This window comes from Hypanus sabinus, chromosome 7, assembly GCF_030144855.1.
Source record: "Hypanus sabinus isolate sHypSab1 chromosome 7, sHypSab1.hap1, whole genome shotgun sequence".
NCBI lineage: Eukaryota > Metazoa > Chordata > Chondrichthyes > Myliobatiformes > Dasyatidae > Hypanus > Hypanus sabinus.
The window spans coordinates 4,116,807-4,136,986 of NC_082712.1; the positions used below are offsets into that span (position 1 = coordinate 4,116,807).

General features: G+C 47.3%; 1 protein-coding gene across 2 annotated transcripts in view; it reads left to right on the forward strand.

Moving 5' to 3' along the window:
- Window positions 1–19,860, forward strand: part of LOC132396508 (selenoprotein P-like) — a 31,515-nt gene extending 11,655 nt beyond the window's left edge. The window contains exons 3-5 of one of the 2 annotated variants that reach the window (XM_059974089.1): window positions 15,122–15,334; window positions 16,969–17,086; window positions 18,503–19,860. In XM_059974089.1, coding sequence (XP_059830072.1) covers window positions 15,122–15,334; window positions 16,969–17,086; window positions 18,503–18,727 — 556 coding nt within the window. In that variant the 3' untranslated portion in view covers window positions 18,728–19,860. The remainder of the gene's footprint in view (window positions 1–15,121; window positions 15,335–16,968; window positions 17,087–18,502) is intronic. The other variant, XM_059974090.1, reaches the window with a different exon arrangement.
- The last annotated feature ends 320 nt before the right edge of the window (window positions 19,861–20,180 follow it).

Consider the following 20,180-nt stretch of genomic DNA (forward strand, 5'->3'; position numbering starts at 1 on the left):
TTCACACTGAGACTGTGAGACTGTTCGCACTGAGAGTGAGAGTGTTCACACTGAGACTGTGAGACTGTTCACACTGAGACAGCGATAATGTTCACACTGAGACTGTGAGACTGTTCACACTGAGACTGTGAGACTGTTCACACTGAGACTGTGAGACTATTCACACTGAGACTGTGAGACTGTTCGCACTGAGACTGTGAGACTGTTCGCACTGAGACTGTGAGACTATTCACACTGAGACTGTGAGACTGTTCACACTGAGAGTGAGACTGTTCACACTGAGACTGTGAGACTGTTCACACTGAGAGTGAGACTGTTCACACTGAGACTGTGAGACTGTTCACACTGAGAGTGAGACTGTTCACACTGAGACTGTGAGACTGTTCACACTGAGAGTGAGACTGTTCACACTGAGACTGTGAGACTGTTCACACTGAGAGTGAGACTGTTCACACTGAGACTGTGAGACTGTTCACACTGAGACTGTGAGAATGTTCACACTGAGACTGTGAGACTGTTCACATTGAGACTGTGAGACTGTTCACACTGAGACTGTGAGACTGTTCACACTGAGACTGTGAGACTGTTCACACTGAGACTGTGAGACTGTTCACACTGAGACTGTGAGACTGTTCACACTGAGTCTGTGAGACTGTTCACACTGAGACTGTGAGACTGTTCACACTGAGACTGTGAGACTGTTCGCACTGAGACTGTGAGACTGTTCGCACTGAGAGTGAGAGTGTTCACACTGAGACTGTGAGACTGTTCACACTGAGACTGTGAGACTGTTCGCACTGAGTCTGTGAGACTGTTCACACTGAGACTGTGAGACTGTTCACACTGAGACTGTGAGACTGTTCACACTGAGAGTGAGACTGTTCACACTGAGACTGTGAGACTGTTCACACTGAGACTGTGAGAATGTTCACACTGAGACTGTGAGACTGTTCACATTGAGACGGTGAGACTGTTCACACTGAGACTGTGAGACTGTTCACACTGAGAGTGAGACTGTGAGACTGTTCGCACTGAGACTGTGAGACTGTTCGCACTGAGAGTGAGAGTGTTCACACTGAGACTGTGAGACTGTTCACACTGAGACTGTGAGACTGTTCGCACTGAGTCTGTGAGACTGTTCACACTGAGACTGTGAGACTGTTCACACTGAGACTGTGAGACTGTTCACACTGTGAGACTGTTCGCACTGAGTCTGTGAGACTGTTCACACTGAGACTGTGAGACTGTTCACACTGTGAGACTGTTCACACTGAGACTGAGAGACTGTTCACACTGAGACTGTGAGACTGTTCACACTGAGACTGTGAGACTGTTCACACAGAGACTGTGAGACTGTTCACACTGAGACTGTGAGACTGTTCACACTGAGACTGTGAGACTGTTCACACTGAGACTGTGAGACTGTTCACACTGAGACTGTGAGACTGTTCACACTGAGAGTGAGACTGTTCACACTGAGACTGTGAGACTGTTCACACTGAGACTGTGAGACTGTTCACACTGAGAGTGAGACTGTTCACACTGAGACTGTGAGACTGTTCACACTGAGACTGTGAGACTGTTCACACTGAGAGTGAGACTGTGAGACAGTTCACACTGAGACTGTGAGACTGTTCACACTGAGACTGTGAGACTGTTCACACTGAGACTGTGAGACTGTTCGCACTGAGACTGTGAGACTGTTCGCACTGAGACTGTGAGACTGTTCGCACTGAGAGTGAGACTGTTCACACTGAGACTGTGAGACTGTTCACACTGAGAGTGAGACTGTGAGACTGTTCACACTGAGACTGTTCACACTGAGACTGTGAGACTGTTCACACTGAGACTGCGAGGCTGTTCACACTGAGACTGTGAGACTGTTCGCACTGAGAGTGAGACTGTTCACACTGAGACTGTGAGACTGTTCACACTGAGTCTGTGAGACTGTTCACATTGAGAGTGAGACTGTGAGACTGTTCACACTGAGACTGTTCACACTGAGACTGTGAGACTGTTCACACTGAGAGTGAGACTGTTCACACTGAGACTGCGAGGCTGTTCACACTGAGAGTGAGACTGTGAGACTGTTCACACTGAGACTGTGAGACTGTTCACACTGAGAGTGAGACTGTGAGACTGTTCACACTGAGACTGTTCACACTGAGACTGTGAGACTGTTCACACTGAGACTGTGAGACTGTTCACACTGAGAGTGAGACTGTTCACACTGAGACTGTGAGACTGTTCACACTGAGACTGTGAGACTGTTCACACTGAGACTGTGAGACTGTTCGCACTGAGAGTGAGACTGTTCACACTGAGACTGTGAGACTGTTCACACTGAGACTGTGAGACTGTTCACACTGAGACTGCGAGACTGTTCACACTGAGACTGCGAGGCTGTTCACACTGAGACTGCGAGACTGTTCACACTGAGACTGTGAGACTGTTCACACTGGGACTGTGAGACTGTTCACACTGAGACTGTGAGACTGTTCACACTGAGACTGTGAGACTGTTCACACTGAGACTGTGAGAATGTTCACACTGAGACTGTGAGACTGTTCACACTGAGAGTGAGACTGTTCACACTGAGACTGTGAGACTGTTCACACTGAGACTGTGAGAATGTTCACACTGAGACTGTGAGACTGTTCACACTGAGAGTGAGACTGTTCACACTGAGACTGTGAGACTGTTCACACTGAGAGTGAGACTGTTCACACTGAGACAGCGTGACTGTTCACACTGAGACTGTGAGACTGTTCACACTGAGACTGTGAGACTGTTCACACTGAGACTGTGAGACTATTCACACTGAGACTGTGAGACTGTTCACACTGAGACTGTGAGACTGTTCACACTGAGACTGTGAGACTGTTCACACTGAGACTGTGAGACTGTTCACACTGAGAGTGAGACTGTTCACACTGAGAGTGAGACTGTTCACACTGAGACTGTGAGACTGTTCACACTGAGACTGTGAGACTGTTCACATTGAGAGTGAGACTGTTCACACTGAGACTGTGAGACTGTTCACACTGAGAGTGAGACTGTTCACACTGAGACTGTGAGACTGTTCACACTGAGACTGTGAGACTGTTCACACTGAGAGTGAGACTGTGAGACAGTTCACACTGAGACTGTGAGACTGTTCACACTGAGAGTGAGACTGTTCACACTGAGACTGTGAGACTGTTCACACTGAGACTGTGAGACTGTTCACACTGAGACTGTGAGACTGTTCGCACTGAGACTGTGAGACTGTTCGCACTGAGACTGTGAGACTGTTCGCACTGAGAGTGAGACTGTTCACACTGAGACTGTGAGACTGTTCACACTGAGAGTGAGACTGTGAGACTGTTCACACTGAGACTGTTCACACTGAGACTGTGAGACTGTTCACACTGAGACTGCGAGGCTGTTCACACTGAGACTGTGAGACTGTTCGCACTGAGAGTGAGACTGTTCACACTGAGACTGTGAGACTGTTCACACTGAGAGTGAGACTGTGAGACTGTTCACACTGAGACTGTTCACACTGAGACTGTGAGACTGTTCACACTGAGACTGTGAGACTGTTCACACTGAGAGTGAGACTGTTCACACTGAGACTGTGAGACTGTTCACACTGAGACTGCGAGGCTGTTCACACTGAGTCTGTGAGACTGTTCACACTGAGACTGTGAGACTGTTCACACTGAGAGTGAGACTGTTCACACTGAGACTGTGAGACTGTTCACACTGAGACTGTGAGACTGTTCACACTGAGACTGTGAGACTGTTCACACTGAGACTGTGAGACTGTTCACACTGAGACTGTGAGACTGTTCACACTGAGACTGTGAGACTGTTCACACTGAGACTGCGAGGCTGTTCACACTGAGACTGCGAGACTGTTCACACTGAGACTGTGAGACTGTTCACACTGGGACTGTGAGACTGTTCACACTGAGACTGTGAGACTGTTCACACTGAGACTGTGAGACTGTTCACACTGAGACTGTGAGGATGTTCACACTGAGACTGTGAGACTGTTCACACTGAGAGTGAGACTGTTCACACTGAGACTGTGAGACTGTTCACACTGAGACTGTGAGAATGTTCACACTGAGACTGTGAGACTGTTCACACTGAGAGTGAGACTGTTCACACTGAGACTGTGAGACTGTTCACACTGAGAGTGAGACTGTTCACACTGAGACAGCGTGACTGTTCACACTGAGACTGTGAGACTGTTCACACTGAGACTGTGAGACTGTTCACACTGAGACTGTGAGACTATTCACACTGAGACTGTGAGACTGTTCACACTGAGACTGTGAGACTGTTCACACTGAGAGTGAGACTGTTCACACTGAGACTGTGAGACTGTTCACACTGAGACTGTGAGAATCTTCACACTGAGACTGCGAGACTGTTCACACTGAGACTGTGAGACTGTTCACACTGAGACTGTGAGACTGTTCACACTGAGAGTGAGACTGTTCACACTGAGACTGTGAGACTGTTCACACTGAGACTGTGAGACTGTTCACACTGAGACTGTGAGACTGTTCACACTGAGACTGCGAGACTGTTCACACTGAGACTGTGAGACTGTTCACACTGACAGTGAGACTGTTCACACTGAGACTGTGAGACTGTTCACACTGAGACTGTGAGACTGTTCACACTGAGAGTGAGACTGTGAGACTGTTCACACTGAGACTGTGAGACTGTTCACACTGAGAGTGAGACTGTTCACACTGAGACTGTGAGACTGTTCACACTGAGACTGTGAGACTGTTCACACTGAGACTGTTCACACTGACTGTGAGACTGTTCACACTGAGACTGTGAGACTGTTCACACTGAGACTGTGAGACTGTTCACACTGAGAGTGAGACTGTTCACTCTGAGAGTGAGACTGTGAGACTGTTCACACTGAGACTGTGAGACTGTTCACACTGAGACTGTGAGACTATTCACACTGAGACTGTGAGACTGTTCGCACTGAGAGTGAGACTGTTCACACTGAGACTGTGAGACTGTTCACACTGAGACTGCGAGATTGTTCACACTGAGTCTGTGAGACTGTTCACACTGAGACTGTGAGACTGTTCACACTGAGACTGTGAGACTGTTCGCACTGAGAGTGAGACTGTTCACACTGAGACTGTGAGACTGTTCACACTGAGAGTGAGACTGTGAGACTGTTCACACTGAGACTGTGAGACTGTTCACACTGAGACTGTGAGACTATTCACACTGAGACTGTTCACACTGAGACTGTGAGACTGTTCACACTGAGACTGTGAGACTGTTCACACTGAGACTGTTCACACTGAGACTGTGAGACTGTTCACACTGAGACTGTGAGACTGTTCACACTGAGACTGTGAGACTATTCACACTGAGACTGTGAGACTGTTCACACTGAGAGTGAGACTGTTCACACTGAGACTGTTCACACTGAGACTGTGAGACTGTTCACACTGAGACTGTTCACACTGAGACTGTGAGACTGTTCACACTGAGACTGTGAGACTATTCACACTGAGACTGTGAGACTGTTCGCACTGAGACTGTGAGACTGTTCGCACTGAGAGTGAGACTGTTCACACTGAGACTGTGAGACTGTTCACACTGAGAGTGAGACTGTGAGACTGTTCACACTGAGACTGTGAGACTGTTCACACTGAGACTGTGAGACTGTTCACACTGAGACTGTGAGACTGTTCGCACTGAGAGTGAGACTGTTCACACTGAGACTGTGAGACTGTTCACACTGAGAGTGAGACTGTGAGACTGTTCACACTGAGACTGTGAGACTGTTCACACTGAGACTGTGAGACTATTCACACTGAGACTGTTCACACTGAGACTGTGAGACTGTTCACACTGAGACTGTGAGACTGTTCACACTGAGACTGTTCACACTGAGACTGTGAGACTGTTCACACTGAGACTGTGAGACTGTTCACACTGAGACTGTGAGACTATTCACACTGAGACTGTGAGACTGTTCACACTGAGAGTGAGACTGTTCACACTGAGACTGTGAGACTGTTCACACTGAGACTGTGAGACTATTCACACTGAGACTGTGAGACTGTTCGCACTGAGACTGTGAGACTGTTCGCACTGAGAGTGAGACTGTTCACACTGAGACTGTGAGACTGTTCACACTGAGAGTGAGACTGTGAGACTGTTCACACTGAGACTGTGAGACTGTTCACACTGAGACTGCGAGACTGTTCACACTGAGTCTGTGAGACTGTTCACACTGAGACTGTGAGACTGTTCGCACTGAGAGTGAGACTGTTCACACTGAGACTGTGAGACTGTTCACACTGAGACTGCGAGACTGTTCACACTGAGTCTGTGAGACTGTTCACACTGAGACTGTGAGACTGTTCACACTGAGAGTGAGACTGTTCACACTGAGACTGTGAGACTGTTCGCACTGAGAGTGAGACTGTTCACACTGAGACTGTGAGACTGTTCACACTGAGAGTGAGACTGTGAGACTGTTCACACTGAGACTGTGAGACTGTTCACACTGACTGTGAGACTGTTCACACTGAGACTGTGAGACTGTTCACACTGAGACTGTGAGACTGTTCACACTGAGACTGTTCACACTGACTGTGAGACTGTTCACACTGAGACTGTGAGACTGTTCACACTGAGACTGTGAGACTGTTCACACTGAGAGTGAGACTGTGAGACTGTTCACACTGAGACTGTGAGACTGTTCACACTGAGACTGCGAGACTGTTCACACTGAGACTGTGAGACTGTTCGCACTGAGAGTGAGACTGTTCACACTGAGTCTGTGAGACTGTTCACACTGAGAGTGAGACTGTTCACACTGAGACTGTGAGACTGTTCACACTGAGACTGTGAGACTGTTCACACTGAGACTGTGAGACTGTTCACACTGACTGTGAGACTGTTCAAACTGAGAGTGAGACTGTTCACACTGAGACTGTGAGACTGTTCACACTGAGAGTGAGACTGTTCACACTGAGACTGTGAGACTGTTCACACTGAGAGTGAGACTGTGAGACTGTTCACACTGAGACTGTGAGACTGTTCACACTGAGAGTGAGACTGTGAGACTGTTCACACTGAGACTGTGAGACTGTTCGCACTGAGAGTGAGACTGTTCACACTGAGACTGTGAGACTGTTCACACTGACTGTGAGACTGTTCAAACTGAGAGTGAGACTGTTCACACTGAGTCTGTGAGACTGTTCACACTGAGAGTGAGACTGTTCACACTGAGACTGTGAGACTGTTCGCACTGAGAGTGAGACTGTTCACACTGAGACTGTGAGACTGTTCACACTGAGAGTGAGACTGTGAGACTGTTCACACTGAGACTGTGAGACTGTTCACACTGAGAGTGAGAATGTTCACACTGAGAGTGAGAATGTTCACACTGAGACTGTGAGACTGTTCACACTGAGACTGTGAGACTATTCACACTGAGACTGTGAGACTGTTCGCACTGAGACTGTGAGCCTGTTCACACTGAGACTGTGAGACTGTTCACACTGAGAGTGAGACTGTTCACACTGAGACTGTTCACACTGACTGTGAGACTGTTCACACTGAGACTGTGAGACTGTTCACACTGAGACTGTGAGACTGTTCACACTGAGACTGTGAGACTGTTCACACTGAGAGTGAGACTGTGAGACTGTTCACACTGAGACTGTGAGACTGTTCACACTGAGACTGCGAGACTGTTCACACTGAGTCTGTGAGACTGTTCACACTGAGACTGTGAGACTGTTCGCACTGAGAGTGAGAGTGTTCACACTGAGACTGTGAGACTGTTCACACTGACTGTGAGACTGTTCACATTGAGACTGTGAGACTGTTCACACTGAGACTGTGAGACTGTTCACACTGAGACTGTGAGACTGTTCACACTGAGACTGTGAGACTGTTCACACTGAGACAGCGATAATGTTCACACTGAGACTGTGAGACTGTTCACACTGAGACTGTGAGACTGTTCACACTGAGACTGTGAGACTGTTCACACTGAGACTGTGAGACTGTTCACACTGAGACTGTGAGACTGTTCACACTGAGACTGTGAGACTGTTCACACTGAGACTGTTCACACTGAGACTGTTCACATTGAGACTGTGAGACTGTTCACACTGAGACTGCGAGAATGTTCACACTGAGAGTGAGACTGTTCACACTGAGACTGTGAGACTGTTCACACTGAGACTGTTCACACTGAGACTGTGAGACTGTTCGCACTGAGACTGTGAGACTGTTCGCACTGAGAGTGAGACTGTTCACACTGAGACTGTGAGACTGTTCACACTGAGACTGTGAGACTGTTCACACTGAGAGTGAGACTGTTCACACTGAGACTGTGAGACTGTTCACACTGAGACTGTGAGACTGTTCACACTGAGACTGTGAGAATGTTCACACTGAGACTGTTCACATTGAGACTGTGAGACTGTTCGCACTGAGACTGTGAGACTGTTCGCACTGAGAGTGAGACTGTTCACACTGAGACTGTGAGACTGTTCACACTGAGAGTGAGACTGTTCACATTGAGACTGTGAGACTGTTCGCACTGAGACTGTGAGACTGTTCGCACTGAGAGTGAGACTGTTCACACTGAGACTGTGAGACTGTTCACACTGAGAGTGAGACTGTTCACACTGAGACTGTGAGACTGTTCACACTGAGACTGTGAGACTGTTCACACTGAGAGTGAGACTGTTCACACTGAGACTGTGAGACTGTTCACACTGAGACTGTGAGACTGTTCACACTGAGACAGCGATAATGTTCACACTGAGACTGTGAGACTGTTCACACTGAGACTGTGAGACTGTTCACACTGAGACTGTGAGACTGTTCACACTGAGACTGTGAGACTATTCACACTGAGACTGTGAGACTGTTTGCACTGAGACTGTGAGACTGTTCGCACTGAGAGTGAGACTGTTCACACTGAGACTGTGAGACTGTTCACACTGAGAGTGAGACTGTTCACACTGAGAGTGAGACTGTTCACACTGAGAGTGAGACTGTTCACACTGAGACTGTGAGACTGTTTACACTGAGACAGCGAGACTGTTCACACTGAGACTGTGAGACTGTTCACACTGAGACTGTTCACACTGAGACTGTGAGACTGTTCACACTGAGACTGCGAGGCTGTTCACACTGAGTCTGTGAGACTGTTCACACTGAGACTGTGAGACTGTTCACACTGAGACTGTGAGACTGTTCACACTGAGACTGTGAGACTGTTCACACTGAGACTGTGAGACTGTTCACACTGAGACTGTGAGACTGTTCACACTGAGACTGCGAGACTGTTCACACTGAGACTGTGAGACTGTTCACACTGAGACTGTGAGACTGTTCACACTGACTGTGAGACTGTTCACACTGAGACTGTGAGACTGTTCGCACTGAGAGTGAGACTGTTCACACTGAGACTGTGAGACTGTTCACACTGAGAGTGAGACTGTGAGACTGTTCACACTGAGACTGTTCACACTGAGACTGTGAGACTGTTCACACTGAGACTGTGAGACTGTTCACACTGAGACTGTGAGACTGTTCACACTGAGACTGCGAGACTGTTCACACTGAGTCTGTGAGACTGTTCACACTGACTGTGAGACTGTTCACACTGAGACTGTGAGACTGTTCACACTGAGAGTGAGACTGTGAGACTGTTCACACTGAGACTGTTCACACTGAGACTGTGAGACTGTTCACACTGAGACTGTGAGACTGTTCACACTGAGACTGTTCACACTGAGACTGTGAGACTGTTCACACTGAGACTGTGAGACTGTTCACACTGAGACTGTTCACACTGACTGTGAGACTGTTCACACTGAGACTGTGAGACTGTTCACACTGAGAGTGAGACTGTTCACACTGAGACTGTGAGACTGTTCACACTGAGAGTGAGAGTGTTCACACTGAGACTGTGAGACTGTTCACACTGAGACAGCGATAATGTTCACACTGAGACTGTGAGACTGTTCACACTGAGACTGTGAGACTGTTCACACTGAGACTGTGAGACTGTTCACACTGAGACTGCGAGACTGTTCACACTGAGACTGTGAGACTGTTCACACTGAGAGTGAGAATGTTCACACTGAGTCTGTGAGACTGTTCACACTGAGACTGTGAGACTGTTCACACTGAGACTGTGAGACTGTTCACATTGAGACTGTGAGACTGTGAGACTGTTCACACTGAGACTGTGAGACTGTTCACACTGAGACTGTGAGACTGTTCACACTGAGAGTGAGACTGTTCACACTGAGACTGTTCACACTGAGACTGTTCACACTGAGACTGTTCACACTGAGAGTGAGACTGTGAGACTGTTCACACTGAGACTGTGAGACTGTTCACACTGAGACTGTGAGACTGTTCAAACTGAGAGTGAGAATGTTCACACTGAGACTGTGAGACTGTTCACACTGAGACTGTGAGACTGTTCACACTGAGACTGTGAGACTGTTCACACTGAGACTGTGAGACTGTTCACACTGAGACTGCGAGACTGTTCACACTGAGACTGTGAGACTGTTCACACTGAGAGTGAGAATGTTCACACTGAGTCTGTGAGACTGTTCACACTGAGAGTGAGACTGTTCACACTGAGACTGTGAGACTGTTCACACTGAGACTGTGAGACTGTTCACACTGAGACTGTGAGACTGTTCACACTGAGAGTGAGACTGTTCACACTGAGACTGTGAGACTGTTCACACTGAGAGTGAGAATGTTCACACTGAGTCTGTGAGACTGTTCACACTGAGAGTGAGACTGTTCACACTGAGACTGTGAGACTGTTCACACTGAGACTGTGAGACTGTTCACACTGAGACTGTGAGACTGTTCACACTGACTGTGAGACTGTTCACACTGAGACTGTGAGACTGTTCACACTGAGACTGTGAGACTGTTCACACTGAGACTGTGAGACTGTTCACACTGAGACTGTGAGACTGTTCACATTGAGACTGTGAGACTGTGAGACTGTTCACACTGAGACTGTGAGACTGTTCACACTGAGACTGTGAGACTGTTCACACTGAGAGTGAGACTGTTCACACTGAGACTGTTCACACTGAGACTGTTCACACTGAGACTGTTCACACTGAGAGTGAGACTGTGAGACTGTTCACACTGAGACTGTGAGACTGTTCACACTGAGACTGTGAGACCATTCACACTGAGACTGTGAGACCATTCACACTGAGACTGTGAGACCATTCACACTGAGACAGTGAGACTGTTCACACTGAGAGTGAGACTGTTCACACTGAGACTGTGAGACTGTTCACACTGAGAGTGAGACTGTTCACACTGACACTCCGAGACTGTTCACACTGAGTCTGTGAGACTGTTCACACTGAGACAGCGAGACTGTTCACACTGAGACTGTGAGACTGTTCACACTGAGAGTGAGACTGTTCACACTGAGAGTGAGACTGTTCACACTGAGAGTGAGACTGTTCACACTGACACTCCGAGACTGTTCACACTGAGACTGTGAGACTGTTCACACTGAGACTGTGAGACTGTTCACACTGAGACTGTGAGACTGTTCACACTGAGAGTGAGACTGTTCACACTGAGACTGTGAGACTGTTCACACTGAGACTGTGAGACTGTTCACACTGAGACTGTGAGACTGTTCACACTGAGAGTGAGACTGTGAGACTGTTCACACTGAGACTGTGAGACTGTTCACACTGAGACTGTGAGACTGTTCACACTGAGACTGTGAGACTGTTCACACTGAGACTGCGAGACTGTTCACACTGAGAGTGAGACTGTTCACACTGAGACTGTGAGACTGTTCACACTGAGACTGCGAGACTGTTCACTCTGAGAGTGAGACTGTTCACACTGAGACTGTGAGACTGTTCACACTGAGAGTGAGACTGTTCACACTGAGACAGCGAGACTGTTCACACTGAGACTGTTCACACTGAGACTGTGAGACTGTTCACACTGAGAGTGAGACTGTTCACACTGAGACTGTGAGACTGTTCACACTGAGACTGTGAGACTGTTCACACTGAGACTGTGAGACTGTTCACACTGAGACTGTGAGACTGTTCACACTGAGACAGCGTGACTGTTCACACTGAGACTGTGAGACTGTTCACACTGAGACTGTGAGACTGTTCACATTGAGACTGTGAGACTGTTCACACTGAGACTGCGAGACTGTTCACACTGAGAGTGAGACTGTTCACACTGAGACTGTGAGACTGTTCACACTGAGAGTGAGACTGTTCACACTGAGACTGTGAGACTGTTCACACTGAGAGTGAGACTGTTCACACTGAGACTGTGAGACTGTTCACACTGAGAGTGAGACCATTCACACTGAGAGTGAGAATGTTCACACTGAGACTGTGAGACTGTTCACACTGAGACTGTGAGACTGTTCACACTGAGACTGTGAGACTGTTCACACTGAGACTGTGAGACTATTCACACTGAGACTGTGAGACTGTTCACACTGAGACTGTGAGACTGTTCACACTGAGACTGTGAGACTATTCACACTGAGACTGTGAGACTGTTCACACTGAGACTGCGAGACTGTTCACACTGAGACTGTGAGACTGTTCACACTGAGACTGTGAGACTGTTCACACTGAGACTGTGAGACTGTTCACACTGAGACTGTGAGACTGTTCACACTGAGACTGTGAGACTGTTCACACTGAGACTGTGAGACTGTTCACACTGAGACTGTGAGACTGTTCACACTGAGACTGTGAGACTGTTCACACTGAGACTGTGAGACTATTCACACTGAGACTGTGAGAATGTTCACACTGAGTCTGTGAGACTGTTCACACTGAGACTGTGAGACTGTTCACACTGAGACTGTTCACACTGAGACTGTGAGACTGTTCACACTGAGACTGTGAGACTGTTCACACTGAGACTGTGAGACTGTTCACACTGAGACTGTTCACACTGAGACTGTGAGACTGTTCACACTGAGACTGTTCACACTGAGACTGTGAGACTGTTCACACTGAGACTGTGAGACTGTTCACACTGAGACTGTGAGAATGTTCACACTGAGACTGTGAGACTGTTCACACTGAGACTGTGAGACTGTTCACACTGAGACTGTGAGACTGTTCACACTGAGACTGTGAGACTGTTCACACTGAGAGTGAGACTGTTCACACTGAGACTGTTCACACTGACTGTGAGACTGTTCACACTGAGAGTGAGACTGTTCACACTGAGACTGTTCACACTGACTGTGAGACTGTTCACACTGAGACTGTGAGACTGTTCACACTGAGACTGTGAGACTGTTCACACTGAGACTGTGAGACTGTTCACACTGAGACTGTGAGACTGTTCACACTGAGAGTGAGACCATTCACACTGAGAGCGAGAATGTTCACACTGAGACTGTGAGACTGTTCACACTGAGACCTTGAGACTGTTCACACTGAGACAGCGAGAATGTTCACACTGAGACTGTGAGACTGTTCACACTGAGACTGTGAGACTGTTCACACTGAGACTGTGAGACTGTTCACACTGAGACAGTGAGACTGTTCACACTGACTGTGAGACTGTTCACACTGAGACTGTGAGACTGTTCACACTGAGACTGTGAGACTGTTCACACTGAGACTGTGAGACTGTTCACATTGAGACTGTGAGACTGTTCACACTGAGACTGTGAGACTGTTCACACTGAGACTGTGAGACTGTTCACACTGAGACTGTGAGACTGTTCACACTGAGACTGTGAGACTGTTCACATTGAGACTGTGAGACTGTTCACACTGAGACTGTGAGACTGTTCACACTGAGACTGTGAGACTGTTCACATTGAGACTGTGAGACTGTTCACACTGAGACTGTGAGACTGTTCACATTGAGACTGTGAGACTGTTCACACTGAGACTGTGAGACTGTTCACACTGAGACTGTGAGACTGTTCACACTGAGACAGTGAGACTGTTCACACTGAGACTGTGAGACTGTTCACACTGAGACTGTTCACACTGAGACTGTGAGACTGTTCACACTGAGACTGTGAGACTGTTCACACTGAGACTGTTCACACTGAGACTGTGAGACTGTTCACACTGAGACTGTGAGACTGTTCACACTGAGACTGTTCACACTGAGACTGTGAGACTGTTCACACTGAGACTGTGAGACTGTTCACACTGAGACTGTGAGACTGTTCACACTGAGTCTGTGAGACTGTTCACACTGAGACTGTGAGACTGTTCACACTGAGACAGCGTGACTGTTCACACTGAGACTGTGAGACTGTTCACACTGAGACTGTGAGACTGTTCACACTGAGACTGTGAGACTGTTCACACTGAGACTGTGAGACTGTTCACACTGAGACTGTGAGACTGTTCACACTGACTGTGAGACTGTTCACACTGAGACTGTGAGACTGTTCACACTGAGACTGTGAGACTGTTCACACTGAGACTGTGAGACTGTTCACACTGAGACTGTGAGACTGTTCACACTGAGAGTGAGACTGTTCACACTGAGACTGTGAGACTGTTCACACTGAGAGTGAGACTGTTCACACTGAGACAGCGTGACTGAGCCACTGCAGTGACTGTGGTCTCACTGTCTCAGTCACCCAGTGTGATGAACTGGATCACTGTGTGAAGTCAGGGATGCAGTTGTATGGAGTGGAATAGTGGCCAGGTTTTGAAACCTATTGACTTGTACTGAGTGGATGATATTGCTGATTATAGTATTCATTCTTTTTGCTGGACTGTGAAACAAATGCTACAATTCAGAGTACACAGGCCCCCAGATTTGATAGGTTCTTGATTAGTCACAGTGTCAAAGGTTACAGTGAGAAGGCAGGAGAATGGGGTTGAGAGGGAAAGTAAATCAGCCATGTTGCAATGGCAGAGCAAACTGGATGGAGCTAATGACTAATTCTTCTCCTAATTCTTCTAATGACTAATGGTCTAATGCGTTTAGCTTAGTAAAACATCCAGGCACGTCCAACGTGGCCTGATTTACATCAGGTTACAGCTTCGTCACTGTGTTATTGCGTGATTTATCATTGCAGACTGAGGCGCCTGAAGCAGAGACTGGATCGGGAGGGTTTCTTGAACATCTCCTACATGGTGGTAAATCACCAGGGAAACAGGTCCCGTGAACTTCACCAGCAGCTGAAGGCAAAGCTGTCAGACGCCCTGCCGGTGTACCGACAGGAAGAGAATCAGGCTGATGTGTGGACACTCCTGCAAGGCAAGAAGGATGACTTCCTCATCTATGACAGGTCAGTTTTCACATTGTGTGGGTACTGATGATCTTCCAGCCATTGTCGTACATTGCAATCACCCCACCCACACTCACCACTACATAGGTAATATAGCAGCTCCATTGAGTAGCAGTTAGTGTAACACCAGGACTTGGGTTCAATTCCCACTGCTGTCTGTCAGGTGTTTGTATGTGACCATGTGGGTGTCCTCCCACATCCCAAACACATTCGGGTTACCAGGTCGCAGGGGTGTAGTGGGGCAGTGCAGGCTCCCTGGGCCAGACGGGCCTGTTACTGTGCTGTATCACTGAAAATGAAATGAATAAAAAAGCAATGAGCAGCTTACGACACAGTACAGCAGAGCAACAGGCCATTCAGCCCACACAAAGCACAACGGCAAATTAAACTCCGTCCTTTCTCTCTGGATATCGTCAACACCCCTCCATTCTCTGCACTGTCACACATCTAACAAGCTCCTGAACACCACAAACAGTTTTGCTTTCACCATCACCTCTAATTGTCCATTCCAAGTATGCTTCACTCTCTGTGGGAAGAATACTCACACAATTGATCCCTATCGCACACTGCAGGTCACAGACTTCCTGTCAGAAAAATACTCCTTCACCAAGAATAATCTGCTGGTGCAGGGTCTCAGCAGTTCCATCTCCTCCACAGATGCTGCTCGACCTGTTCAGTTCATCCAGCAGATTGTCTGTTCCAGATTCCAGTGTCTGCAATCTCTCTCTCTCTCTCGTGTACGTCCCTTCAACAATGCCCTGCGCTTCCTACTGCCAACCCAAGTTTGGACCCAATTAGCCAGCTGCCCTGTGCCTTCATCTCTGGACTAGTCTAGAGACATATATGCACCAGAGTAGCAGGCTCCGTCGCCTAGCCCACTCATGCTGACCAAGATAAGCCAGTCCCATTTACCTACGTTTAGCCTGTATCCCTCTAAACCATTCACAACTATGTACCTGTCCAATGTCTCTTCAATGTTGTAAAATTGCCTCCACCATTCTCTTTGCAGCTCCTTCATGTCCTTACCACCTACTATTTATCCACCCTTCTGCTTTCTAAGACATCTAACACTTCCATCTTCCGAATACTGACATGCTCATGCTCGCTGCAAAGGGCTAAAGTGGCGCTGCTGAGCATGTGGGATACAGGGTGAATGGGGCTGATGGGATTCCTCTGCTAAGAGCCAGTATGAATCTGGTAGGCTGAGTGGCCCTCTGCTGCTTTACAATAAACAAGTAAATAGAGGTAAACATAATTATAAGGGGTATATATGGGGTAAAAGCAAGCAGGCTTTTTCCACTGAGGTTGGGTCAGACTAGAACTAGAGGTTAAGGGTGAAAGGTGAAATGTTTAAGGGGAACATAAGGGGGCAATTTCTTCACTCAGAGGGCAGTGAGAGTTGGGGAACAAGCCGCCAGTCTAAGTGGTGGGTGCAGGTTCAATTTCAACATTTGAAGGAAGTTGGTTAAGTGCGCGGATGGAAGGGGTGTGGTCTGGGTGCAGGTCAATAGGACTAGGCAGAATAATAATTCAGCACAAGCTAGATAGGCCAAAGGACATGCTTCCGTGTTGTGGTGCTCCAGCAGTCTAAAGCCATTCATTTATTGATTGGTATGTGCATATGTACCCAACAGGTGTGGCCAACAGACCTTTCACTTGGCACTGCCATACACCAACCTCAGACAAGCATATGTGGAGAATGGAATTAAGCAAACATATTGTCAAACGGTCTGCACCAATTGTTCTTTGACGGTAAGGATCAAGTTGTAAATTTGCCCTGTATTGCACTGGTGGGAATGCCAGTGACAGAAGTCCTGGGGCAGAAGCTGGGCAGTGGACCAGGTGGTGGAGAAGGAAGTCGAAGGCAGAATAGCAGAATTGATTCAGTGGTGAATGATAACTTTAATGTTAGTCCACAAAATAACAAGCCACGAGGGGCCAGAAAACAAGAGAGAAACAGAAGCTAAACACAACAGGTAACAAGGTAAACTTCAGGCAGGAAGAGTGAAAGGTAGGAGGCCGGTTGGTCCGATGAGTGAACAAAGACTGTGGATCAGAGCTGGGTTTAAATAGGCTGCCGGTGATGAGACTGGAATGAGCAAAAGGTGAATTCTGTTAGGGAGGTGCCTGTGGGAACAGGCCTAACAGTTAATCTTTATCTTCAGATTGGACATACAGGAGCTGTCATATTGACATGTCTGTATGTGATCATGTACAGATATAAAGAGAGAAGGAATGTCTATCTCGAATGCAATTTTCAGGGAAAACAGAAAGCCTTCTGCTCCCTCACCAGCGTGGTTGCACTTCCTGCCCCTGTGTGCAACTGCATGGAGTGTCACCCCTACTGCTGTGACCAGACACATGCAGAAGAACTATTCCTAGGTCTCCTGTGAGGGTCCATCTACGTATCCTTGACAAGATTTAAATTTCATGCTGCAGCAATGTATTTAGCACTTCGGTAACACATTCTGCTGAGAGGCTTCTGAGCACAAATCCCTACAAAGGATTGCAAGCTCTGCTGAGAGGATCCCTTCCACCCATCAGAGATATTTATCAGGGACGATGCGTGCGCAGGGCTCATAGCATTGTCAATGATACCTCCCATCTGTCCTCTGTCCAAGATTCTCTTTGACCCCATACCATCAGGCAGGAGGTACCAAAGTATTAGGGTATGAAACAGCTTCTTCCCCAGACAGTCAGGACACTGAACTCCCTTTCACCACTCAGATCTCATCACGTATGAAGTGCCGGTGGTGTTATACCGCTTACTTTTTAAACTTGTGTCAGAAGTGCACCTTACTACTTGTTAATTTATTTGTGGTATATTACTTCCCGAGTTATATGTACTGTGTGGAGTAGCTTGGTCCAGGAGAACATTGTTTCAGTCGGCAGTACACACATGTACTGTTGAATGACAATAAACTGAACTTGAGGAGAAGTAGTAATCCAGGTTTATTATTACTGTCTGCTAAGATGTGAAATCAGTTGTTTACCAGCAGAATAGCAGGGAGGTTCATCTGGTAAGAGTGCATCAAGGATTTATTTGAAGACCATGATTACATGATTAAATGCCACACTTATAATGTATACACGGATTCTGAATTAAATGTAATTAGAACTGTGAGGCACATTTACAGCATTGGAAATATTCTTTCTTTCCACCCTCAGGACCAGCCCTCGGTATGTCACATCAGAAGTACAGAGGAACAAAGAGAAACTGAAGTAGAGGGCCATCAAGGCCATGATCACGGCCACGTACATCATTCCCATAAAAAACCCGTGAGACGTCCCCTCGTCAAGAACAGAACCCACTCAGAACTGGGTGACCACGACCACCAGCAGCACCATCACCATCATCTCCAGCACTCACACGACCTGACGAGTGACGAATGAACCCACAACACACACTCTCAGGGAGATTCATGAACAGACAGACAGAGCTGAAAGAGGATGTACAGCTGAAAGCCCAGCGGCATGTCAGCTCCAGCAGGGATCAGGTGATGATGATACTGCCGCCAACTGCACCATCAAAGCTCTTCCAATGGAGGAGTGTTCTGACAGTGCAGCACGCGGTCATCATCCTGACAATGACAGGTAGAGGTTGATGGGGTGAAGCTGTCCGAATCCTGACAGTGACGACCGCTGTCTGCGCTCTGACCAGACCGCACTGTGCTGCAGCAGGACCAATGACAACCCAGCAGAAACGGAGAATGACAAAATGGGCAGCAGTAAGCACTCTCATCGGAATGTAAACTGCTGTTCATTCTCCCAAGTTTGAAACCACTTGGATTTCAACTTTAAGATTTTCTGCAAATCCTATACTCCATCGTGAGGACCAGACAGTATTACTTGCCCCATCAGTATTACTAACATCCAGGTTAGTTCTTGTCCATTTTGCATCTTTTCCCATTCCTTGTGGTTGTTTCTATGAGGACAGCAGCACAAACTACACTGTAGTAGCTGCTAGCTGATGTAAGACAAGCACAAAGAGAAAATGAGTAAAACGGAGAAGCTAATCTTCACAGCCTGCAACAACCTACCAAATCAACGAATTTGCTTTCTAATCCATCTGCTTTTATTGCAAGAATTTTGAAAACATAAATTCCTCTACGTTGCATTATCCCATGAAATTCTGCTGCATGAAGCAAGCAAGAGCGATTCTTAACAGTTAGCGAGTAACAGTTAAAGTTACTGGAATTAAACACATCTAGAGTACGAACTGAATCTCATCTCAGATAGATCATTTTTCCATTTGCTTTATGGCCTATCAAAGAAATTAACATAATTGTCAATATCCAGCTAGCAGACCACAGAAAGGCATTTAGTTAAAAAACAAAAGAGAAGATGGAAAAGTACATGTGATCTGTTTGAAGGCAAGTGCCATACTTCATGACGGTTACTGGGGAAACTGTGACCCTAGTTAACCTGAAATCCCACTATGGCAAATGCAGGCAGATTACATTCCTGGAAGGATTGTAATGCACAGAAAGTGTAAAAAATGTCAATAAAATGTCTGCTTCTGGAAATCTTTGTACAGTTGTGTGCTTGGGAACAGTTTTACCAAACAATCACATCAATTAACTAATATTAAGTGTGACAATTCAAAGATTAATCCTCACCTGTCTTCACCTATCACCTGCTACTATGTACCCCCCCCCCCACCTTCTTATTCTGGCAATTTCCCTCTTCCTTTCCAGCCCTGATGAAGAGTCTCGGCCTGAAACGTCGACTGTTTATTCATCTCCATCGACGTTGCCTGACCTGCTGAGTTCCTCCAGCACTTTGTGTGTGTTCTGGATTTCCAGCATCCTCTTGTGTTAAGATTAATCCTTTCTGTCTCCAAACA